A 25515-nucleotide genomic window follows, 5' to 3' on the forward strand; every position below is an offset into this window, starting at 1 on the left:
AATACCTAGCCCAGGACTGTGGGGTCATGTAGTCATAATAGTATATGGAACTTCATAGTAGTGGTCTCGGGCTTTCATTAGTCACAGGGCTTCTCATTGCTGCTGGGATCAGCTCCAGCTGTCAGGAAGTCATGACTGCCTATTGAACACAGATCCAAGTGAAAATGCACGACAAGGCAGAACCCTGATGTATCTTAGTAGGTATATATGTCCTTGGGGGCTGACCAGAGGTCACCTGTATAAAGACGGGAAACATGTTAAGGGGAATTCTGACCCTAACTACGAGAATTTAAAAGAAGAGTTAAGATAATGACCTTTGCAAATGTCAACTCACGAAATCGTTAACCGATTCCAACCCCATGCAAGGAACGCTCGACATTCAAACGACATAAGACGTTCCAACATATTTAAATGGCAGAAATTACATTTTATGGGCGCAAGCACAGTCGGGCTTAATCTGCGATTCTGCTATGTGTCTCTACCTCATACCTCAGTATCGCTTTAAGACTAAAGCAGCTAGAATTACTCTGCCCCCCTTGTTGTAACAAGGGGAGACAAGTTGGGCAGCCGAAAGAAGCTGAGGGCACATAGGTAACGGGTCGCGTGGCCACAGAATCTAACATTTCGGATGGCCCTGCCCATCTGGGCCCCGGCCTCCGTCGGCCACAGACGTGCTGGTGGAGAGAAGGGGCCGGGTTCCGCTGGCAGCGCTCGCCTCCGCCCTGGCCCCGGCCTTCACGGCCCTCCCTCTCTCCAGGCCCACGCCCGCGGCGATCCGGGAGCAGCCCGCAGCTGCCCCGCAGGTGTGCGCGGCGCGCGCGCGCGCTCCAGGTCCGCACGGAGACGCGGCGCGCGCGCGGAGGGGGACGCGGCGGGCGGGCGCGCGCGAGAAGGCGAGCTGCGGAGCGGCGGCGCCCCTGCCGTCCCTCCCCTCCCCATCCCCAGATCCTCCACCTCCACCGCCGCCGCCGGCCGGGGATGCTCGCGCGCGGCCCTCCTCGTGTTTGAAGCCGCCGCGGCGCCTCGGGGGCCGGCGAGCCGGAGCGGCGGGGAGGGGGCCCCGCCGGCGTTCCGCAGAGGGCCGGCCCGGGTTCGTCGGCTGCCGTCACCTGACTCGTCGCGGGCGCTCCAGCCGAGGTGGGGGCGGGGATGGGGACGCAGCGCCGAGCGCTAGAGAGACGCGGCGGCGCTGGCGGAGGCGGCGGGCGGCGGGCGGGGACCGGCGCGGGGACCGCGGGCATCGCTGGAGCTGAGGCAGGGGCCGGGCCGGGGCTTGCAGGCATCGTGGCCCGGGGAGTCCGGGGCTGCGCGCGCGGCTGCAGCCAGCAACCCCGCGCGGCGTCCGCGCTGCGGTGTTCCTGGGGCGGGGTGAGTACGCTGGGCCGCGCGGGTGCCCTCCCCTGCTGCGGGGCCCGGGGATCCGAGGGATAATCCCAGGTCGCGGAGAAGGGCAGAGGCGGCCGGGTGACAGCTAGCGGCCGGGAGGAGCCCGGGCTGGCCGGCCCTCCGAGCTCTAGGCGGAGAAGGGTGAGGCGCGGCGCGGTTCTTGGCGGCCCTGCTCTCGGGGATGAAGGGCGAGTCGCTGATGCCGCCGCACCCCCAGGACAGAAGGGAGGTGGCCGCGGCCCTGCGGGGCTGCTTTAGGCACACGCTGCGGCTCCCGGCAGCGGAAGGTGCGCGCTTCTGGGCGCGGCGTCCGGATGAGTCCGGACGCGCTCTGGTCCCTCACGGTGGGGTAGGGTTGCCCGGGTAGTGCTGATTGACAGGGGGCGAGGCCGGGAGGTGGCGGCCGCTTCAGGTGTGGGGAAACTGGATAGTGGCACGATGCAGGGACTACCTTGGGGGGGCGGCTGACAGCCCTGGACCGCGATGGACCAGCGGGGCTTGGCGCGTCGCTGGTCCCCAGAGGTGGTGCCAGGGCGGGGTCGGCAGAGGAGAGAGCCGCCGTGCGGCAGGAGCAGGCAAGGGCCGGGGCGCTCCAGCCCGGGCGGTGCGGGTGAAAGCGGGACTGTCTCCTCTTATTTCCTGCAGAAGAGGAGGTGGTAGACGCGGCCGGTGAAGATGTCGGGCCAAACGCTCACGGATAGGATCGCCGCCGCGCAGTACAGCGTGACTGGCTCTGCTGTGGCGAGAGCGGTCTGCAAAGCCACTACTCATGAGGTGATGGGCCCCAAGAAGAAGCACCTGGACTGTAAGCATCCTTTTATATAAGTGGGACGTGCGCATGGCATAGGGGCCTCAAAAGGCGGCGTCATGGCCTTGGCTGTCGGTAATAACTGCTTGAAGCCTCGGGAACTGTCTCTCCAGTCTCTGGCCATGGAGATGTCCCTTTGCGTAGGCCCGGAAACCTTGTCTATCAAGCCATTTTTTCCTTCTAATGACCTCCAAGATCTTAGAGGAGGAAACACAGACAGGCAGACAGACAGACACACAAATATAAATGTACATTTGGGCTAGGTTCTTTTAATCATTTTTTTTTCCTCCACCCTCTGTTAGGTTAAGGGAAACGAGGGGTTGAACATGGTCAGAATGGAGGGAGTGGGGGTGGGGAGATTCATGGATGGCCACACTTGTCACTGTAATTTCTTAAGTGCATTTTGGAGAATTGTAAAACCCTGCCTTTTCCCCGTGCTGCTACTGAGGATTTGTGTGTGAGCGTGGGGGAGTGTGTGTGTCATATGTCACTACACCGAACTGAACCGAAATACATCCACGCTCTTGAATGAGCAGATCCCACTTCACAGATAATGGTGATTTCATTCTGAACATCTTGGCACACTTCCTTTGTCCTGTTCTCAGAAAATGCTGAGTGGGATAACTGTTCAGGTCACAAAATGGATGTACTTTCTCATTAGAGATAGTACATTTTTTTTAGGTGAAAACGTTTAATATGTGATATTTTCACATGGAGAGAGCTTTATTCTGGTGTGGATCTATGTATTTCTGAAGTTTTCCGTGCAGTTTGCATAGTAAACCTTTTGCTTCTGGAGGGGGAAGTGATACTTAGAAATGACTTTCACCTGCTGTGAGGTATCTCCTAAGGCTACCACAAACAGTAGTCTGCATTTTCTCTCAATCTGTCTGACCTGCTCAGAGTCTTTCTGCCCTTTGATGGTATTTGTTGCGAAATGTCAGTGTTGGCATGAGAGACAACACTTTTGCCTATGCTCATATTCCATTTCACTCCCTTGGCCTCATTTTTTGTTTGTTGGTTTTATTTTGTTGCTGCTTTTTTTTTTTCTTACTTCAGTTCTTCTTCTGTCTCTTGTGTTGCTGAGAAAATGGCATCCCCACCATTACAGTCAGCTCCAGCCCTGTCCTTTGCGTGAGCAAAGCTTGAGGGAGCTAGCAACTGGGCTTTGACAGAGCTGTCACAAAGCATTGAAGACTTTCCTGTCTAGAAGTTTATCTGAGGGAAAGACATTATTATTTCTTTCCTGAGGGAATGTTTAACGAAATTTATTGATTACAGTATCATGTGTTACGCATTGAGAGTACCAGGTAAGAGAGGTTACCAGGGCCAGGACACCCAACAGGATTACAAATTACGAATTCATGACCAGCTCATTTTGCTGCAGCACCCTGAATCATTTAGCCATCTTTCCATGAGTTTCCCCAACTCTGGAAGGCTGACTCACAATTCAGTGGTCAACCTAGAAAATGCTCATGACAAAAACTGGTTATATATATTTGCTTCTTCCATAATAGATCAGTAAGTCAATGAATGTCAGAGAGCATTCTCGGATTTGATCATTTCAGGTAGATGTCATTCAGAAAAAGACTGGGTTTCCCGAATATAATTAGTTACCATTATCCTTATAGATCTGGAAACATCTCTTCAAGGGTTTGAAAGTAGGGTATTTCGAGTACCCCATCCTGTGTTAGTAAGTAGGGTACTTCAGAGGATATGGATCATGGTAGAAGATTCCATGTTAAAAGAAATAAGCTGAAATAGGAACTGACTTTGAATTATTTGAATAATTGTGTGTTATGCGTTCTTGTGCTGAGCTTTTCAGCTGGGGTGACAAAATGCGCATTCCTTTTAACCACCACATTTAACCTCCATCTCTGGTTAGAGACATGCTCTGTTGTGAAAGGGAGAAGCAGATGTGGCCTAACTCGTCTCATCTCCAAAACACCTTCCTTGCTCACAACTCACACATTGTAGTCTCTCTACTTGAAAAATTCTTAATTCTGTCACTTTAAAACCTTAACAAGATCTGACCTCTGAAGACTGTGCTTGTTTAGGTTGTGTTATATGCTCGGAATCCTCCATGAAACTCCTTTAAAAAGCAGCAGACTCTCTCGGTAGTAAAGTAACATGCCAGTTGTAAAAGTGCATTAATCTTGTTTTCAAGAGAGGAGAATACATTACCTAAGTTTGTCTGTAGACATGGAACCATCCAAATAGTAGTTGCTTTAGTTAACAGCGTTAACTGTTGATTAGGAAGAAGAGCACCTGGCAGTTTGAAGGAAAAATAAAAAAAATGTATTTTTAGTTTGATTTGGTTTGCACCTTTTTAGTTTGGAGTTTCAGTTGGGAAATAATGAGTAGAGTTTAGATTATGTGATTTTTCTAAAATATTGGATTAATTGGTTGGCCTCAGAATCTTCATGAAATAAATATTCACTATCAGAATACTGACTTAAAACTAATATTTTTGGATTAAGATAACCAAAAATTATTATTGCTGATTATGGTGATTTATGTAATATTATTTAATAGATGATTTGCATGTTTGAAGAGATGAGTCATCAACATTTGGGGGAAAACTCTCACATGGGGAAAATGTGCTGGTAGAGAAGGTCAGTAGCTTGGGTTTTTCCGTGTTTTTTTTTTGTCGTTGTTGTTTTTGTTTATGTATAGCACTAGTTCTTGAACCCAGAGCCTTGTGCATGCTAGGCTAGCACTCTACCACCCTGTTATAGTCCTAGCCCAGATTTTCTGTTTTCCAAAAATAGATTTCTTGAAGGGAGAAACCAATCCACAAAACCATCCACATAGTCAGTAGCTGTGTATTAAGTGTTAAAGATACTGTAAATTTTAGTAATCTAAATAAAGATTATATTTTATTGTATATTTTAGCTTGTCATAAAAAACTGTCACTCTAGTCCCTGCTGTCCGGTAATGATACTGTCCCATCTGCACATTGAGGTTAAAGACTTAACCAGTTTTCTGGGCATAACTAGTTTTCTTGGCTCACATATGCAGCCTCACCTTACTTCCTGTGTAGCTTCTTGTGTGTATTTGGTAGCATATAGAATGCCCAAGACAGAAGAGCTGTTCAGCTGTTTGCTTACGTGTGTTACATGGCAGTGGCTTTTCCTCCTCTGTCTTGTGGTTAGCCTAAAAACAAACCATAGTTAAATAATCAAGTAAAAAAAACAAAACCAAAAACCTAGTATGCACTGAATATTTAACCAAGTACTGCGCTTAGGTTTAATAAAAAATACAGTTGGTCCAGAGTAACATCTGCAGGGGAGTTCAGAATGCATCATATCCCTGGTGTAAGATTCATTTGCATGGTTGGTGCTGATGGATGATTTCTGTATGTGCCAAAGTACCTGGACTAAAATAATCACAGTTCAAACGCAGTGTGTCACTAGTAATATTAAGCCAAAGCTAATGGAAAGCCCATTTGCCTACCAGCAATCTAATTTTTCTTTCACTTATTATTCTTGAAGATTTTTTATAATGAGTTCATCCTACATAAGAAGCAAGTCATTCAAGTCCTGAATCTGTTTAAAAGATACTAGAGTTTTATTAATCATTCTCTTTTCCCCTTAAACTCCAAAACTAGTGTTACTAACTTACGTTACTATATATTTACATGCTTAGTATATCTAAAATATATTTTGGCTTAGAGAAGTGCAGTCTGAGCCAGGTGTGGTGGTACATTGTATTTGCAGCATTAGGAGGTAGAAGCAGGAGGAACACTTCAAGGTCATCCTGGACTACATAGCAAGGCCAAGGGGGGAGGTGTACATCAGACCCTGTCTCAAAAGACTAAAACTCAAAAGAAGAAAAGAATAGTGTAACCTGCACTATTACAATGGATACTGTATTTGTAGCAAATGTGTTCTTTTACATACTGAAAGATGTGAAGATTGCTGAGTTAAATTAGGCAGGATCATATATGAAAGGTACTGAATACAGTGTGTAACTCTCAGTGTGAGTATAGGAACTGGCTGTGGGATATTTCCCTTTGATGAGTTATTTTGACTTAACTACTTGGCATTGTCAGGACACACTCTATTATATCCTATATCCAGGTGTATTCTGCCTTCTAGATTTTGTCAGAAGACCTAGTCCTATTGTGAAGATGTTTTAAAACATACTATATCACTTTTTGGACAGTGGATAAGAGATAGGGAAACTACGTATCTGAAAATCCTTTAATCTGACAACCATGTGTATCACAAATCCTAATGGGCTGCACTGTTCTTAGCATTCCAGGAGGGGAGAAAAGAGACCAAGAAGGCTGCTAGGAGAGGAGATTCTTTGCAGAGGAGTTACAAAGAACATTAGCTATAATTCACTGAGATGTGGAGACTTTGGGTCTGGTTAGTTTCAGTGTGTCATACTTTGATTTCCAAGCTTTAAAATAAATTTAGTTGTAAAGAATTAAAAAGTTTTGGGTAATAGGAAGGAGTGTGTTTTTTAGAAATGGAGTAAAAATCATGGAACAGGCTGATTGGGATAGGAAGGTTTTGTTTTGGTTTGGTTTGGTTTGTTTTTAATGATTTTTAAAATTCTTGTTGTTAGTTCTAAAGGTCGGACCTAGAGTCTCATAGATGCTTAGCACATCCTGAATCACAAAGCTATATTCCTAATCTAAAAAAAAAAAAACAAAAAACTGATTCATATATACTTTTCTAGTGACTTGAAAATGGAAGACCATATAATATATTTTACTTGCAGTATTGACATGTAGCACTTTTATAATAAAATCTGGAATTTTAGCACATTGCTGCAGTCATTTTAACATTCACGTAATGGCTGATAAATACTTCTCTGTGTTTTTTTCTGTATAAAGGTTATTGTATCTTTCTTTTAGCTTTCCACAGAGATCCTTTAAAATCTCACTTCCCTCTCCCACGTGGGCTGCGGATAGGCTAGGGTGTTCTTCAGGGCTTATCTTGGTTTCTGCAACTTAGTAAGGAAGGTCAGAGGTGACACAGGACCCTGTTCCTTGAAGGCCACCGTTGCCTCCACTACAGAGCTGTATTTTGGTGACTCAGCCCCTGAGCCAGCATGTTTGGACAGTCTTCAAATATAATCATAGTGGATTTAACTCATTTGGAAAGCCACACTTTTTGCCTTTAAAATATTTACTCTTATTTCTTTTCTCTTGTAAATTCCTTTTTCTTTGTCTAGAAACCTGTTTACTTGTGTTGTGCTTTCTTTGAGGAGTTTGTGTAATGTGGGTGGTCACTTGGGAACTCTTCTGCCCTGGTGTCGGTTATACTCTGACCTGTAAAAGTGGACTCTGCCTTGGGGCCGGAGGGTGAAAGTGCACCCTTTAAGCCTGCTCTTTGTTGTCCTGCTGTCCTATGCGTGTGCGGACACCTCTCCCTTGCGTAATAAAGTTTCTTTTTTACACACGGTTAAGGTGGACCTGCGTTAGAAAAGGTTGTGTAATGTGCTATCTCTAACCCTGGAGAGACGGACAAATTCCTCACCTGCTGTGTTGTTTTGCCTTTTGGTCCGATCACTTGACTGTTCTCCTTTGGTAAGCACTTTTATTTAAATTGTAAGTGTCCTCATTTAAATGGGAGTCATTCTCCCTGTCATCAGTATCGTTAAACTCACATTCTATCTGTTCTCAAGCATCTTCATTTGAGCCAACGAAACCAGGAAACCACCGTGCATTGTCTCAGGACGCTATGGATTCTTCCAGCAGCCCAGCCTGTCGGCCACGCTTTATTTTCTACTGCCAACTCTCTTTGAAATAGTGATCACAAAGAGAGCACACGCCATGTGTCACCCTCTTGGGATGTCCCTCGGCTTTGTCTTGAATTCGGGCTTGACCTATTGGAATTCCAGTTGGGTGCCCATCATTGTTCACTCAGCTGACCAAGCTTATAATCTGAGAGGGATCTCTGACACACAAATATGCAGTCGTAGTAAGGTCCTAGTACCATCAGTGCTGAGGTCTTGGTGCTGAGGCTTCTATTGGAAGCCTGGGGACAGCTGGAGAGAGTGTGTTTGTTTATCCACCTCTACTGCTGCTGGCCATTAGCACAGGAACCATGACTGCCGCTCTCACCACTGTTTAACTGCTGTCACTTCTCTATGCTTGTTTTAGCTCCTTCCTTTTCTGTCAGTTCTAACTTTCCTCTTTCTGCAGTTTGGAAGCTCTATATTCTATTGTTTAGTCTTTCCTGGACTATCCTTAATTTAGTAGTTAGACTTCGAAGTTGGTTGGTAGTGTTTTTTTTGTAATAAAAGAAATTTAGGTAACTTTTAAGACTTGTGAGTTGTGTGCTATTATTGTCCAGGGGTTAGTGCTACTGCAGTTTTAACCTCATTAGCTATTGTAGGTGGTAAAGACACTGTAGGTTTGGTCATCACCACCTTGTCTAGACTGCTTTGCTCACCATTCCTTTATTTCCAGGGTTTTCTTGAACTGTAACCTTCTGAAGTTTCTTCAGTAGGCTGCCCTCTAGAGAATTATGTTTTGGTCTTAAAAAACAAACAAACAAACAAAAAACCCTTTATTTCCTTTATGGTTTTGAAAGCTAGTCTTAATTCTAGGATGACCATTTCCGTGTGCAAATATTTCACTCATTTGGCTTCCATTGTTGTTCATAAGAATTCCTTTATCCACCTGCTTTTAGATAATCACCTGTTTATGGCTGCTTTAAAAAATCTTATTTGTCATGACCTTCTATAGCATATGTTGGTATGTGGCTTCCCTACTGTCTGCCCGATTTGGGCTGCATTAGGTTTCCTGAACTGAGAATTAGCATCTCTCACCAATTCTAGAAATTCTCAGACTTTGAATTGTCATTGATTGTTGCCTACACCCATTCTTTTTCTTTCTCTGACACTCAAGTATGTATGTTACACTTCCTTGCCTGTCTAAACATACCTTTCATAGCTCCAGTACTTTGCTGTTCAGCACGCTTTGCTTTCTGTATGTTACCTAGTTGATTTATTCTCTCTTTAGCTGTGTCTTACTGCTTTTATATACCCTCAGTTATAACTTTATTTTTTTTTTAAGTTTTTCAGATCTGTTCATTTGGGGATAGCACATGTTCCTTACTCATCTTTTTGGATCCATTGGCTTTCTTTGAGACAGGATTTTTCTGTGTAGCCTTGGTTGTCCTGGACTCACTTTGTAGACCAGGCTGACCTGGGACTCACAGCAATTTGCCTGCCTCCGCCTCCCTGAGCTCTGGGATTAAAGGCATGCATCACCACACCCAGCTTTCTTCCTTTAGTCAAATTAGTTTTAGCCTCTATTTTACATGGGTCTGTTACATGAGGCTCTGCTTCGAGTTTAGCCTGAGCCTGACCCTCACTCATGGAGTTTTGTCAGATATTTTATAGTTTTAGCATCTGGGATCATGCTGTCTAGGTCTCCATCAGTGAGACTCTCAGGGAACCTGGTGTTAGGTAGATAGAATTTGGGCTTCATGAAAGTCCCACAAGTGTCGCATTCTGGATTGATTTCTGCCATCCCATCTGATGAAGGTCTGGGTTCACAATTTTCACCTACACCTAAAAATTAAAAAAGCTCAGAAAACTAAAATTGCTTTTGTAACTCTTTGGTGGTAGAAATTAACCTTATAGTCTTTATACCGTATACCCTGAAGTATGTACGTTCAGCTATCGAAATATTGTTATTATAACACTGTTTTCCAAGATTATACCTGAGTGTTAGTATGCAGTGTGTTGTAGGCCTTTGCTGAATGTGAAAAGTTATGAAATTGGAGCTATTTGGCCTTTAGGGCCTGAGATATTGGTGTGCTGCGTTGTAGCGTACATTTCAATGACAAGCTTGAGAAAGGAGAAAGCCGTGGTTACACATGCCCAGAGGGTTCTCTTTCGTCCACTTTGACTGTAGGCTTAATGTGGAACTTTAATGGTTTCCCTTTGCTAAGAGGCCTTCTTTGGCGGGTGCTGTTTTTACTAAGGGTAAAGCACCAGAACCTGGGCACTTTGCGTGGGGCCCTTTGTTCCTCAGTCCCAGAAGACTGGTCACGTGTTGGCCGTGAGGCGGTTAAACTGTGGCACCTGTAAGTCATAGCGGTTTAGCACATGCTTTCCTACACTTCAGTGTTACAGTTACACTGTTACTCTGTCTTACAGATTTCTTAAACCTCTCTGTTTTGAGACTGGGGGTTGCTTTCCTTATCTTATAAGGAAGCCAAGTGGGTGGAAGAATGTCTTTTGCTGACAGTCCACCAGTGTCCTAGGAATGGGGCCCACCGGCTTTCCGCTTGTTCTCACTCCGTTCCCCTCCCCCGAGGTTCACTCTTGAACTGTGTTTTAATTCACTCAACTCACCATACATGGATTACTTTTAGTCTTATGCACATGTTGTTTGTGTATTTTAAAATCTTGTTTCAAACACTCGTCCTGGGGATGACTGCTCAGGGTTTAGATGGCTCCCTGCGTGTATCAGAACTGTAGTGGGCTTCTGTGTGGGTTTCTCCCAGTGCTTAGGTTAGAGCTTCCTTGAAGTAACTCTGACACCAAACACAGGGTGAGACTGGTTTGGGAATTTAAATATCGGGAAGATAAATATGACTTTCTTTTATCTCATACTTCATTCTTCCCAACTTTAGGCCTTTTTCCGTACACTTGCTTTATAAAGATCTTGCTTTTACCTGATAACTCTCAGAAGAACAAGGAGTTGAATTCTATTAGTTAAAAGACTATAAAGTCAATCAAAACCAGAATACTTCAGAAAATCAGTTAAAAGAGCATTGAATTGCTTAATGTAAACAATTAATGCATAGTCCTTGTTAGCCTCTTTACATTTACATTCTTGGGATATGGTAAAATTACATTTTGACAGTTGGGCATGGGCATGCCATAATCCAAGTGTTCTGGAGGCAAAGGTAGGAGGATAATGAATTCAAGGAGGCTGCTGTGAGCTCCATAGAGAGACTCTGTCTCAAAGAACCAAAAACCAGTACTTCAAAGAAAATGGTTGGGTGAAATTATAACTGACAAGAAGCATATAATGGCAGGATTTGTAAACTGGAAAAGCATTAACTCTTAATTATGGTTATAATCTTTTGGCAGTGCATTTGAAGTGTATGTACTTCCTTTGGTGTATTTCTCTCATGGTTAGATGTTCAATAATCAGGAATTAATATTACAGAAAAATTTTCAGCATTCTGTGTAATTGTACTTTCATTTTCTTTGTTTTCAGTGAGCTATGGTTGAGGACCGTTACTCTTCCATGAATATTTTATAATTCACTAATTGATATTTTGTACATGGGTTGAAAAATTCAAAAAATTAAAAACATAATTTCAAAGTGGCCACCAACTCTCGGTTTACTAAAAGTATACTATTCTGTATTTAATAATATTCTTCACTAAAATGATGACAGTCACTGGAAGATGGCAATGAAGCATGTACCTGGCATGTATCCATGACTTGCATGTATCTGTGGCTGACATGCATCCATGGCTGACATGTATTTGTTGCTGGATTTGCTCACCAGCACTGCAAAAGGAAAAGAAAAGGAAAGAAAAAAGAAGAAGAAAGATAAGAAAGATAAGCGTGGCTTAGGCTTATAAAATCAATGAGGAAAAGTAGACAAATTTAACTTAAAATAGTATTCTTTTTACCTTTGCAAAGAGAGCGATAAATGTCAGCCTGTTTATTTGGTTTTCAATGACCTAGTTGGAGAAATTGGAAGTTACTTTCAGTCTTGAGGCTTTGAATGCTTATGTAGCACAGTATCATTATTTATTCATTTAATAAATATTTACCAAATGCCAGGAATTGTTCTAGGAGGCAGGGATTCCATGGAGAATAACATATAGCCCTTGGCATCCGGAGAGCTGGCAGCATAGTAGGGGAGACAGAAAGTGAAAGAACTAATTACCAGTGAATCAAAAGGCATTAAGGTTTAGCAGGGAAAGAAAGACCACAGTGGAGGTGCAGTGCACTGATGGTGTTTAAGGCCAGACGTGAAGGATCAAAGGAACTCATGTGGGTGAGGTGTAGACAAGGCTGCTTGCCACCACTCACTGGAGAGCCTCTCACGTGGAGAAGGCAGGCCTGAGGAAGTTGAAGCTGACAGCTGCTGGAAGGCTGGCAGTGTAAGAGGTTAGATGTGTACAACCTGTCCTCTGAGCTGATGCACCTTCGCCTGGGGGTTGGAGAGAGAGAGAATCTTAGCCACCTCCAGACTCCTGGTTTTTACAGTTAAGAAAGTGAAATCCCGGAGGCAAAAATCACACATTCTCTGTGTGTTGATATTGGTAGTTCTCGCTACTGGTCTCGAGCAACTGCTGCGGCGTGTCCCTGCTTTGCTGGCTTCATTCTGATTGTTAGATTGATGCCAGAGAACCTCAGCTGCAACCCGTGATTACCCTGGTTAGTATCAGAGCCTGCAGCTGGCAGCTGTTCTAGCTCTAGCTAGGTAATTCAATAGACTATGGCTTAATGTAGTTTTGTTGTGTTCTGTTTCCCTTACCCCATCAAGGTTTCACAGTGTTCATGTTTTTATGACCTCTTCCTTAAATGTGTTGACGTGCAGTGTTTCTGTTCCTTCAGCCCTTGTATGAGCACGGGTGTGCCTAGGGAAGGGTCCACGGTGGCCTACTTTGAAGCTTCAGTAGTGGGTAGGCTCAGCCAGCTATTTAACCTTTGTATCACCCTGCTGCTCCGGATATGCTTGCTTGTTATCACCCTTTTCCAAACGAGGCTTTTAATTTTTATCTATCTTTTTCATAGTATGTTGTGATTTTATAGGGTACAGTATATTTGTGTATATCTTAGTATATCTGTGCCATTATGGTACAAGGAGATCTCTGTCTTTCTCCCTCTGCCTCTCACACACATACCTCATTGAGCTGTTGATTTGATATGTAAGTTGTACTCACAGTTGTACAACCTAGTGGTGTGCATTGAGAGAAGTGTCTCTTCACTTCAGCTCAGCCTTGATTGCTCAAGTGGAAAAAAAAAAAGAGCATGAGCTGAGTGCTCTGTGGGTGGAAATAGAAATCAATCTAAATATTTGGGAGGACATTGTCAGTATCAGTTGAAACCCTTGAAAACCCTTTGACCTAGTAATTGGACTTCTATAGGTTTTATCTTTAAAAAATAGAAAAAAAATGAAGCATTCATGGATGTTTTTTTACAGCATTATGTATTCCTTAGTACTTTATTGAAATCAGTAATGTCTTCAAAAACATACTGAAAATCCTCAGAAAACAAGAATTTAAGGTATATTTGTCATGGAAATTAAAACATGAATTTCTAATGTATGCATGTGCCACTGATAAGGTATTTCTAGAAGACTACATGCAAGCGTGTTATCTGTGGATTGAAGAACTTGTATTTTCTACTTTGTATCCCTGTCAATGATGGCTGTCTTGTTTCTGTGTTACAGGAATATAGATCAAACTAGTTTGGGCAACAGGAGGACCGTTTTGATCCTTACAGCCAGTGTGAGGAAAGGCATGGATGGAGCATGATGCTTATTTAGGATTTCCCTCCCACCTCCTGTTTCTGTCTATTTTTCCACATAAAATCTTGAATCAAGTATCATTCTTGCAGACTACCTTCCTCAGTGAGTCTGGACGTGTGCTTTGGGATCATTGCAGCCTTACATAGCTTTCTTCCTCTAGTTAGAGTTTGGCAAAAATTGTAGAGAACAATTGATTTCTTATCTCAAGTCGCTCCATGTCCATGGCACGACACTCTGTGTTCTAGTTTACTTTCTGTTGCTGTGACAAATACCATGACCAAAAGCAATCTGGAGATGAAAGGGTTTATTTCATCTTAACCTCTTATAGTCCATCATGAAGAAAAGTCAGGGCAGGAGCTCAAGGCTGAAACCAGGAAGCAGAAGCCATGGAGGAATGCTGCATCCTGGTTTGCTCCTCATGGGTAGCTCAACTTGGCTTTTTATACAACCCAAGTCTCCCTGCCCAAGAGTGGCCCTACCCACAATAGGCTGGGTCCTCCCACATCGCTCTTTTATCAGGACTTGCCTACAGGTCAGTCTTACGGAGACAGTTTTCTCATCTGAGGATCCCTCTTCCCAGATGTCCTCAGCTTGTGTTAAGTTGACAAAATGTAACTAACACACCATGATTATCAAGCTCAGCTAGAACTACCTTCTTGGGATCAGTCCCAAGAGCTAAGGGCCAGATGCAAATTTTCCTTCTTGATCCTGTTGCAGTCTGCTTTGGATGGCACATTTCAGTCTCTTGTCTAGAGTCCTCCACTGAAATCCAGCTAGCAAAGAAAACAGAAAAGGGAATAGTCTAAGAGAAGGGACTAGACATAGGTACTATCCCTATGTGTTTCATTGCCAAGAACTCAGCCAGTGGCCTCAGCAAAGTTAGAGGGTAGTGCTTAGCTGTGAGTGCAAGAGAATAAATGGATTGTGAGTATAGGACATTGAGCCTACCATGTCCATAGAAAAGGAACTGGAAATACTTCTCTCATGTCTGTGGTATCTCTGGAGTTCTCACTGCCCTCACCCTGACAGTTCTTCAGATGTACAGTGAACTGGCTGATGTGAGTACTTTTCAGAGGGTAGATGATTCTGGAAATGGATGACTACTGGGCAGATACTAGTTGCCTGTCCTTAGCACACATGACTGGTTGATGTTAGTGTTCTTCGTTGTGTAATTTGGTTTGGCCTCAGACTTTACATGTATACAATGATTTGGATTTTCACTCTTAATCATGGTTGACATGTAAGCTGAAACCAAGGTGGCACCCCTAATCTAGGCAATTTTTTTTATGCTAAATGTGTAAGATACATTACTCACTGAATTTGCAAAGATGCCTAGCATTTATAGTCAGCATGGATGGCTCAGAGCCCAGGATCAATCTGCTAGTGGTCCTGTGATTTTAAGTTAGTAATGAGCTCGTCTGTCAACTAACACATCAGTCATAGTTAACTCCTAAAGAGACATTACTCCAAAGGTGACAGTTACTTATTTTATCTTTTAAGCATTAACAGAGATGAAGTTATTTTGAGACAGGAAAAAGATGTTTTGAGTTTTACATTTAAGATTTAAGCTTTCTTTGCAGGGTGGGGAGGAGGACGACCAAGTCTAATATTACTCTATCACCTTCAAATGTGAATAGTGCTAGATGTTTTTCTTGAACTGAATCTTAGGTACCTACATCGATAGAATTTCCTTCCAGATTTAAGGTTTGTATTGATTGGCTTTTTAATGTAAAATACATTGGCACTCTCTCTTTTTCCATAAAACTTAGATGAAGAAAAAAAAAAAGTCTTTCTAGAGATGGGGCTTACGTGAGCATTGACTGGGTGTGGTTTATAGAAGCACAGCTGAGGTCTTCCTCAGAAAGCCCCTGTGAGATCAGTGTCCTTATCCCAAGTTTATGAAGGAGAGAACAATGTCACAGGAAATTAACAGAGCTCATCAGAGGCCCACCACTGCTGAGGGAGGGGAGAGCTCAGAATTTCTTCACGGGTTCTGTTGCAAGACTCATGTTTCTTTTCCTGCCTTTTCATGACACCCCTAGCTTATCTGTCCAATGTTGAAGAAGTAATAACACAAAACAAAAACAGGTAAGATAACCTTGCGATTGTTTGAAGGGTCAAAATAGGTGAGATCTCAAGGCATTTCAGGAGCTACTTCGTTACAGAGAGAAACCCCTATAACACTTACTGGGTAACAGGAGGTGAAAACATGAAATCAGATAACTGCCCCTGAGCCCATTCACTCCTCATCAGTATGTCCTTTGTAGGTTTATACAAGGCAATTATTTCAACACACTCTTAAACAGTGACAGTGGGAGGTGTAAAGCATACAGCTTTAGAAAGAGCAATGATCTGTCATCAGATAACCAAGGCTAATCCTGACTCTGTTGCCTCTGGCTCTGATCTTGGCCAGATAAAATTGAATTTTTTTTTTTGGGGGGGGGTCTCTGTCTTCGCTTTTCTAAGGCATCATGGGGTTATGGTAACAGTGAAAGGAATATGTTTGTTAAAACCAGTGACAACAAACCAAATCATTCTACAAAATATTCTTGTTAAAGGAAAAGGCTGATGTGCAGCAAGCAGTAGTGAATTTGTTAAATTTTAAAGAACAGCCTGGTTTCAGCTGCTCTGGGCCTTTCTACAGTGTTTGCTTGAGAAATGATAGGGTGTGTTGTTGTTATAGATGAGATGAAAGGAGAATAAGGCAATTAAACCTCTACTGTTTTTGTCCAGTGATATAAGTTAGTGCTAAATATTAGGATATAAATATAACATGCCATTTTAAATCGTCTCCTGAAATCAAATAAAAGAAGGAACCTGGATTGTGCATTATTGTTTGCTCAATCAGGATAGATTACTAAGGCTCAGTTGTGTGGTTTTAGACTTGCTTTTTTAGGTATTATTTAAAACTTTTCAAATAGGTTCTTAATACAAGAATGATCGGTTATTTAAGAAAAATGGAGGTGATTGATTGTTGAAATGTTTAAGACGTGGACAAGAAGAAGAGCAAACCACAAAGTGGCCTTATTATTAGGACTGATGTACAGAGTTCTCATTTTATATCGTTGCCCAGTTATAGATAGAAATTAAATGGAGGGACATCAGATACACAAGTTTGAGTTAAGCACTGAAACATTGATATTCAGAAAGACTTGACAAATATTTGAAAAAAATTAGCTGACCTAATAGTGAAAAATAATTTTAAAGAGATCGGTGGTTACAATGAGTCTCAGTATTTACATTGTGTATGTTTATAGGGAAATATACCTGAATAACTTTGACTGTTTGAGGTACCAACAAAGGCAAAGCTGAGGAGAAATTATACAACAGCATAATAGATAAACAGTGGAAAAAACACTGATACACATTTGGGTTGAAGACATTCTAGAAAGCTTTTGAATCATTTAAGAAAATTTTACATTTAAGAAATGTAAAATTAGCCAGTAAGTGTGGTTTTGTTTAAAAATTGATAACCTGATACACTAATTGAGCAAAAGCAATATAACTTTGGGGAGGTCACAGCTATAAGTGTATCTTAATTGTGTAAATAAAAATTCTATTTTATACACTTTTTGTGGTTTTTAGAAAGAGTTTTATTTTTAATTATGTGTATTTTTGTGCCTTTGTATGGGTATGTGCACTTGTATGCAGGTGCACATGCAGGCCAGCAGGGGGCATTAGGTCCCCTGGAGCTAGAGTTATAACTGCTAGTAAGCTACCCAACATGGATGCTGGAAAACCAAACTCAGCCCTCTGTAAAAGCAGTAAATGCTTTTAAGCACTGCACCGTTTTTTCCAGCACTCATTTTGGTATTTTTAAATTTTATTTCTTAAAATTGTTGCACTTAGTCTCAGTTTAAAAGTGTGAGAAAAGGCAAACATTATCTTTGACTTAAGACTATTAGTTTTTAGTTAAACTTTTAATGTTGAAAGTCCAAAGATTATTATTAGTAGAATGTTAGAGCTGAAAATACATGAACATTAGCAATCTCTTTCAATCACGATCTGACTCATTTTATTTACAGACACACATATAATATTTTGGTTTTATTTTAAATGGTATTATAACATGAGTGATTTTTATGTAACATGAAGGTTCTTGGAAATATTAATGCTTTTTCCAGTAGTAATTTAACACCTGTTTCTAGGCTGCTAGTTATATATGGGAGCCAAACTGTCCCAAATCACCGTTGTTTCCTTTTATGCGTATGGCAGAAGAGATAAGGTTGAAGACACATAGAAACTGCTTACTGGAAGGAGGGAGCCTTCTGTCCCTCTGCCCTTCCTGTTTTGAAACGTGGGGGTTTAAAGTGGACAGCCTTCTCTTTTCCGAGAGGTATTGGGTGTTTGCAACCAACCAGACAGAAACCTTGTTTGATGGATCTGTGGCTTGAGTAGAATCAGGCACTTCATTATTAATGTGCAACTGAGCCGTGCTGTGTTCTCTGAGACCTACAAACCTTGTAACAAGCACTTCCCAGCTAACTTTGAGGTCTGAAACACTTCGGGTCTAGTCTCTCCAGCTAGGTGGCTGCGAGCACAAGGCTCTCAGAGTCCTGCCAAGGGAGAGCAGCTTCAGAAAAGTGTCTCTCTGAACCCCAGGGTTCTTCCTTCCTCAGAGGAGACTCATCAGTAACGGCACTGATCAGGAAAAGTATGTCAAAATACTGCTTTCATGGCCATAATCAGTAGGGAAGCCCTCAACTTATGATTTCCCCCTTTATCCTCCTGTTTCAAACTTGAGAGCGTTTTGATAGTGAAAATAACTGAAAAGATTATTTCAACTGATGGGGCGTAATAGGAAGGAATTAAGATCAGTTGAAATATTTTAAAATATGAAACGAGAAAAAAGTAAACGAGAAATTAAGTCAAAAGAAAAGATGAAATGAATGGTCAAAACAAAACAGAAAACTAGATAAAACTTTTTACCATCCCCCAGAGGTAGAGTACTAAATGTGAAATTAGACTAAGACAGCAAAGAAAGAACATGAAGGGACTCAAGGGAAAAATGGGAGGCCTGGAGGCAAAGATGTCACGTGGGAACTGGAGTGTGATCATCTAGTCCTTTGTTGCGTTTGCTTTCATAGCCCTGAGTAGCCTGGAACTTCCTTCTTAAGTATATCAGGCTGGTCTCGAACCCATAGAAATCCCACTGCCTGAGTGCTGGAATTAGAGACAAATGCTGCCACACACAGCCGTCTGTAGTAGTTGAGGAGTGATGTCAAGGATCCCTTAGTAATTCTAACTGTCTGGCCTCATTCTTTTCTCCTCTGCTTTCTCTAATACCTGTACAGCAGTTTTAGAGTAGGGAAGCCTGTCCTACCTGGAGAATGTTCCCTAAGCTATCAAAAATATTTATCTTTAAATTATTTTGAAGTTTACATTTTGAGGGCTTGTTTTGTGTTTAGTTTTTTGTTTGTTTGTTTTTTGAGCACTCTACCATTTGTTGCCATACTGAACACAAGAAAATGCCATTGGGCTCATCTGTCATTATCACAATAAACATTTTTTTAATTGAAGGCCAAAGTATATTATACTAGGCTTTGGTGTTCTTAAAACATTTATGCTTCTGTAATTTGGTAAGCGATCAAAACATGAAGTCTTTAAGGCATTTGTTGGCACAAGGAGAGCTGCACTACAGTCTCATGTTTTAGGACTCAGCATTCCAATATAAAGAGAAGGTTGATAACATTACACACACACACACACACACACACACACACACACACGAGACCACAGAACTACTTGTCTTCGCTGCCTCAGACACTATTATCCTCCCTCTCTACCATCCCCAGTTCAGTCATCAACCACGTTAGCATATCCTCTTGCACAGCTGTAAATGCTGAAGTCTTTCAGTACTCTTTGCTCTGTCTCCTATTATATTTTTCACTCAGGAAAACTTGTTGGCTCTGTCTGTCACAGGCCTGGCCACCTCTGTCTCATTAAGGTTTGCTGGACCAGAAGCCTGATTCTGCTTGTGTTCTTCCTCGTTGCCAGGTATGCCCACCAGTGTGTTCTCAACATAACAACTAGGTAGTTCTTTCCCCCATTCCTTCAGCCAAAACTGTGGGGCCTTATCCTGGCCTTCAAGGATGAGTAGGGTCTTTGCTTCTCCAGCTCATGTGGGTTCCCAGCACACTGTCCCCTTCTTATTCCGAAGTGTCAGACATGCCTCTCTCTACCTTGGCACTGACTATCCCCTTGATTTCCAGGGAGCATCTTTTCCCTGCTCTGAGATGAGCTTAAGATGAAGAGGGAGAAAGAGAAAATATGTAAACAAACAAACAAACAAACCCCAAATATGTAGAAAGAAAACGCAGAGGTAAGTATCATGAGGTCATGAGTGCAGAGTGGTGACAGTTCAGTTTTGGAGTTCCCATCTCAGGTGAACTTCAGGCATGCTTTGAGCACATGTTGTTCATGTGGGACGTTCTCATTAGTCACTAAAAGATACTTCATAATTTGCTGCATGCTTTCTCTTGAAACAATTTTTTGCATCGTCTTCCTATTACACAAGAGCCACTAAACTCACTTGGTGAGTGTATTTTCGTTTGAAAAGGGTGCTGCTTTACCACAGTTCCCCTAATTCCCTCGCTCTACAGCGTTAACAACAGTCATCAACAAGCCACAGAGTTCACAGCAAGGCTTAAAGGGTGCAGAATACCTGGCTTACGACTTTAAGCTTGCCATGTTAAGACTTGCATTGTGTCCATCCTTTAAATCCATTAAAAAAAAAAACATATCTTATTAACGAGTTACAGTTTTACATAAACATTCCCCCCAAAGGCCCTCAAACCCTGCTCTATCTCCTCTATCTTCATCTTGTAGGCAGGGTAAATTTTGGGTCGAAGTTTTTGTGAGTGGCTTGGTGTTCTCCTCCCTCTACCAGGAGACTAGCCTAGTGAGAGGTTGCCCTGTTCAGTCTCTATGACTTCTGCTACTAGCAGTCTCTGCTTGAGTGCCCCCCCTCCATATCCTCCCAGGAGCCTACCCTGACCAACAGAGCTAACTAACCAGGACCCAGAGGAGCTTGCTGCAACTGAAGCAGCAAGCAAGGACCACACACGGACTAGACCTAGACTCCCTTCAAAGATGTAGCAGATGGGCAGCTTACGCTTCATGTGGGTCCTCTAGTAAGGGAAATGGGGACTGCATTGGACAGGGACTCACTTGCCAGGCTTTTGATCACTTCCCCTGGTGGGTTGCCTTGCTAGGCCATAGGGAAACAGGGCATGCTCAGTCCTGGTGCAGTTTGATGAGCTAGGGTGGATGGGAAAGGGACCTCCCCTTTTCTGAGGAAAATTTGAAGTTGAAGACTTGAAGGTGTTCACAAATGTGGGTCAGTGTGGATGAGAAAAAGGAAGAAAAGACCCCACAGTTGAGTTCTGCCCCACAGGATTGAGAGGGTCTGCCAGGGTGTTCAGCAGCCTAAATGTGCCGAAATGAGGCTTGAGTCCTCATCGCGATGGACCACTGCTTTGCAATAGCAGTGCAGTGGATGCTTTCTGAAAATGCAGGCGTCGATGAGTTCCTTGATTCTCTCTCCTTGCACCATGTAACACATAGCAGACATGGTCCCCAGTACCTCCAACTCTATTTGAAAGCATCATTCATTCCAGTGAAAAGGGAGCCTGTGCCCTTGGTCTAGTGTGGGACCTCTGTACCTGTGGGTTGCATGAAGGGGTTTTTCCGTGGACATCAGTCATGTTCTGAGGGTACCGCCACACAGCTATTGGCATAAAGTATGTTCCAGTCCATAAGATTAACTTCACTCGAAGCATCAGTGCTGGCCCTGTGGCACGCAGCCATAGCTCTTGCCTTGTTTAAACACCAAGGGATGGGCTTTGCTTATTTTTTTTCTCCTGCACAGGCCTTAAAGCAGCAAAGGAGTGTGGAATTTTAATGGGAACTGAAGCTCTCTGCCAACATAGCACAGCCTCCCTTGTTGCCACGTGTTGGTTATCTTCTGAGGAGGCACAGATCTCTGGAATAATTGTCGTGATTTTCTCCCTCACCGGGTGGGGTAGCAGAGCTCGGCTTTCTCATGACTGTAATTAGTGCTAATGTGCAACTAAGCTGCTTCTGATTTTTAAGAAATAATGACTCAAGCTCCAAAAGTTGGAATAACTATTTTAGGTACCCCAAGGAGAAAATGGGGCATTTATTCTGATTCTGTCAAAAGAATGTTTATTCCATATTCCCTCTTTCTCCGGAATTTTGCTGATCAGGAAGAACTCCCATCTTTAGTGTGAAGTGCACAGATTTTAAGTGCTTAACATGGTGGGACCAGGACTAGGGGTGGTGTGTCCTTGTTCTGTATCTGTAACTGTGACAAACACCTTGACCAGAGGCAGCTTGGGGAACAAAGGCTTTATTTCATCTTAAAGCTCTCCAGTCACACTCCCTCACTGGGGTAAGTTAAGGCAGGAGCTCAGGCAAGGCTGGAGGGACTGTGGAGGAGCACTGCTTATGGGCTTGCTCAGCCTGCTTTCTTCTAGCACCCAGGACCAGGTTCCCAGGGGTGACATCACCCACAGTCAGAGATCCAATTTCACCAAGGCTGAGAACAGTGTTCAGTACTTCATACTGGAGAATTTAAGAAAGCGCTTGCAATGTTGTATATAACTTTCAGAGAGCATAGATGAGGAGACTTAAGAAGGGAGACAAGCTAGCACGGTGTTGTAGATCCTGAAGCATCCTATTTATGAGGCTGAACATGGTAGGGGCATGTTCTAGTTGAGGGTTACTATTGATGTGATGAAACAATGAACCCATGACTACAAATAACTGGAAAGGAAAGGGTTTATTTGGCTTATACTTTCACATCATAATCCATTGTTGAAGTAATTCAGGATAGGAATTCAAACAGGGCAGGAGCTAGTGCAGAGGCCAAGGAAGGGTACTTCTGATTGGCTTGTTGCTCTTGCTTGCTCTGGGTTCTTTCTTACAGAACGCAGGGCTATCAGCCCAGGGGTGGTAGTCAGTGGGCTGGGCCTCCTCATACCAATCACTAATTAATAAGATGCCCTACAGGCTTGCCTACAGCCCATCTTATGGAGACATTGTCTCAGTTAAGGCTCCCTCCTCTCCACTAACTCTAGCCTGTGTCAGGTTGACATAAAACCAGCCAGTGCAGGGCGCTTAACCGAGGACTGTGGGAACAGGAACTGGATCACTAGAGTTCTTGGTGGAACATAACTCTGCCGATTTTCCCACCTAGTGTTTGAATCAAGGGAAGTAAAGGTCAAAAGATGAGAAGTCATCCAACTAGCAGGAAATTTCCAGGCAGAAAGTTTGAAACTTTTAAACATTGCTTGCTCCTTCTAGAAGCTGTCTGTATCGTTGCTAATGAGGATAAAGTTTTAAACACGGAGCGTGTGAATTGGAGCAGGGAGCTGTAGTAGGATTGTTTTAGTCACACATGTGTTCAGACATTATTGTGAAAGATTTGTCTTTCTCTTTGACATAAATTAGCTGTGTGATCCAGAAGGTTTTGTAAATATATTTAATTGGGTGATTTTTAAAATGCTTAAGAGCCATAAAGAACAGCAAGGGGATGCCCTCCTTATGAAGAGCTGTTAATGACTGAGTAAATTAAGCATTGTCAGTGCATACTTGGTTATATTTGATTTAGTGTAACTTGTTGCAAATATGTATACATACATACATACACACACACACACACACACACACACACACACACACACACGATGTGTAATTTTGTGCGGCCAGTTATGAACATTGGGGTTTTTTAAATTTAGACATCACTTCTGTCTAGAACAGTGTTTCGGTTTTGTTTTGTTTTCTGCAGTGACCTTTAACAAAGGCGTGGGTAGTGTTGGGTAAGCGTTAGAAACATCCTGAAGTGCTTGTCACGGACGATCACCCAATTATTTTAGGACAGATTGCTACCTGTAAGATAGAAGGACCACCTTGGAAGCTGGTGGCCCTGAATTACAGTGATCTACTGGAATTCCTCTGATGGCTGGATGTCTAAAGAAAATATCTGGAGTCATCTGTGAACGTTCTAAAAGAAAGAAAGAACCCTGGAGGACTTTGCCAGGAGTAGACTTGCTTGTCCTTTGGCTCTTGAGTATCAGCTGGCTACTGTCCCCAGCAGTGAGTGACAAAGGAGGCACAGTGTCAGCTCATTCCTCAGACACTATTTGGCAAAGGTATCCACCATAGGAGGGTCTGTACCATTAGGAGGACACATCACCAAACTGGGAGGGGCCCTCAGAGCTGGTCAGCATTATCAGGCAGAAGATGGTAGAGATCTGAGGTCTGAAGCATCTTGCTCTGGGATAAAAAGTCTGTCTGGTTCATCCCTCCCCTTGACAAGGATCATCCTTGGAAGGGGCTGGTCAGCGGTGCCTTCATTTTCACCACTGCATTAGTTTGATTCTGTCTTAGATCTCTTTGACTAAGGCCTTGGCATAGACATGGGCGAAGTGACCTAGTTCATTAGTGGCTCCCAGTTTGGCAAGTAACATCTCTATTATGACTGGTTGACTTTTAGGAACTGCTTTAGGCTGTCACATTCTAGGGAAGGGCATACAGACATTATCTGAAGTGTCAGTGCCATCCGAATCCTTGGTGCACTGGACAGGTGGCAGTTGAACCTGCCCTTGCTGAAAGGCTCATGTAGTTCAAGTGCTAAGAACTCTAAGGCCCAGTTACCTTCATGTCCCTTGGCCTCTGCCACCTCAGCCATACCCAGGACCACCTCCTGTAGGCAAAACAGCATCTTAAAACCAGGCTGAGAGTTTTCTCTTAGAGAAGCTGGTTCTTTCGGTTTTCTTCTTTCAGGTATACTGCTTGCCATTCCAGATCTTTGCTTTGTCTTCTCTTTACTCCCTATCAATCTGAGTTAACCCTCATTTGTTTCCTTCTCAGCATCTTCCCTTCATGGCTTAGGCACGTGAGGAATGGCCATTTGTGCCACTGGGGTATTTGGTTCTAGTGCCATGAGAAACTGGGCCCTGTGGCAAAGGTAGGCTGTCTAGACAGAAGCAGTAATTTAGGAATCCTGGTCCCTTCATGATAGAAACCATCTATAGCATTGCTCTGGTTCATATTTAAGTTCTCCAGTGTCCTAGTTTGCTTCTATGTTGCTGTGACAAAACATTGACAGAAACCAACTTGGGTGGAAAAGGGTCTGTCTGTCTAATAGGTTACAGCCCATCGTGGAGGGAAGCCAAGGCAGGAACTGAAGAAGGAACACTCCTTGCTGGCTTGCTTACTTATGCAGGGGTTCAACATCAACTATTAATCAAGAAAAATGCCTTCCCCCCAAGTTCCCAAGTCTTTTACAGGCAGTTTCTCATTTGAGGTTCTTTCTTCCTAGGTGGCTTAAGTTTGTGTCAAGTTAACAAAAACTAGTTATGTATCTAGTAATCTAGTCATCTTGCCTGAGTCTGCATTAATCACAGTTGTCCCCAGAGTACATAAAAACTGCTGTTGCTTCAGTGCCTTGAGGCTGTGGATTCAGCATCCCATTGGGAAGCATCAGAAAGGCCTCTGTAATCTTGTAAGCTGTAATGGAACTAGGAACTTGATTTGTGTTTCTGACTGTTGGATAGAAGAGAGAAGGTTGGTTGCTGTGTGTTCTCAGAGCCTGGTAAGAGGACTTGAAGGGCAGAGGGCCCTTTCTGCTGGTGCCACATTTGATCTCGACATTTCTGACCATTATTTACTCTCCCACATTGGTTCATCTACAAATGATCTTAACTTCTCTAAACAATTTCCCTTCCCTCTCCCCTTATTTCCAAAACTTTAGGTTGAACCTAGGGCTTTGCATCATTTTAGACAAGTTTTGTACATGTAAGCTCTTTCCCTGGCCCTTTTATAA

General features: G+C 43.1%; 1 protein-coding gene across 15 annotated transcripts in view; it reads left to right on the top strand.

The window, feature by feature from the left end:
* Nucleotides 1–998: 998 nt before the first annotated feature.
* Snap91 (synaptosome associated protein 91) overlaps nucleotides 999–25515 on the top strand; it is a 111862-nt gene continuing 87345 nt past the window's right edge. For 13 of the 15 annotated variants that reach the window (XM_021639671.2, XM_060384650.1, XM_060384647.1 and 10 more), the window contains exons 1-2: nucleotides 1230–1368; nucleotides 2032–2191. In XM_021639671.2, the coding sequence (XP_021495346.1) occupies nucleotides 2062–2191 (130 nt within the window). In that variant the 5' untranslated portion in view covers nucleotides 1230–1368; nucleotides 2032–2061. Of the gene's footprint in view, nucleotides 1138–1229; nucleotides 1369–1503; nucleotides 1528–2031; nucleotides 2192–25515 lie in introns of those variants that run through there. The other 2 variants (XM_060384645.1, XM_060384646.1) reach the window with 2 other exon arrangements.

This window comes from Meriones unguiculatus, chromosome 6 (assembly GCF_030254825.1).
Source record: "Meriones unguiculatus strain TT.TT164.6M chromosome 6, Bangor_MerUng_6.1, whole genome shotgun sequence".
NCBI lineage: Eukaryota > Metazoa > Chordata > Mammalia > Rodentia > Muridae > Meriones > Meriones unguiculatus.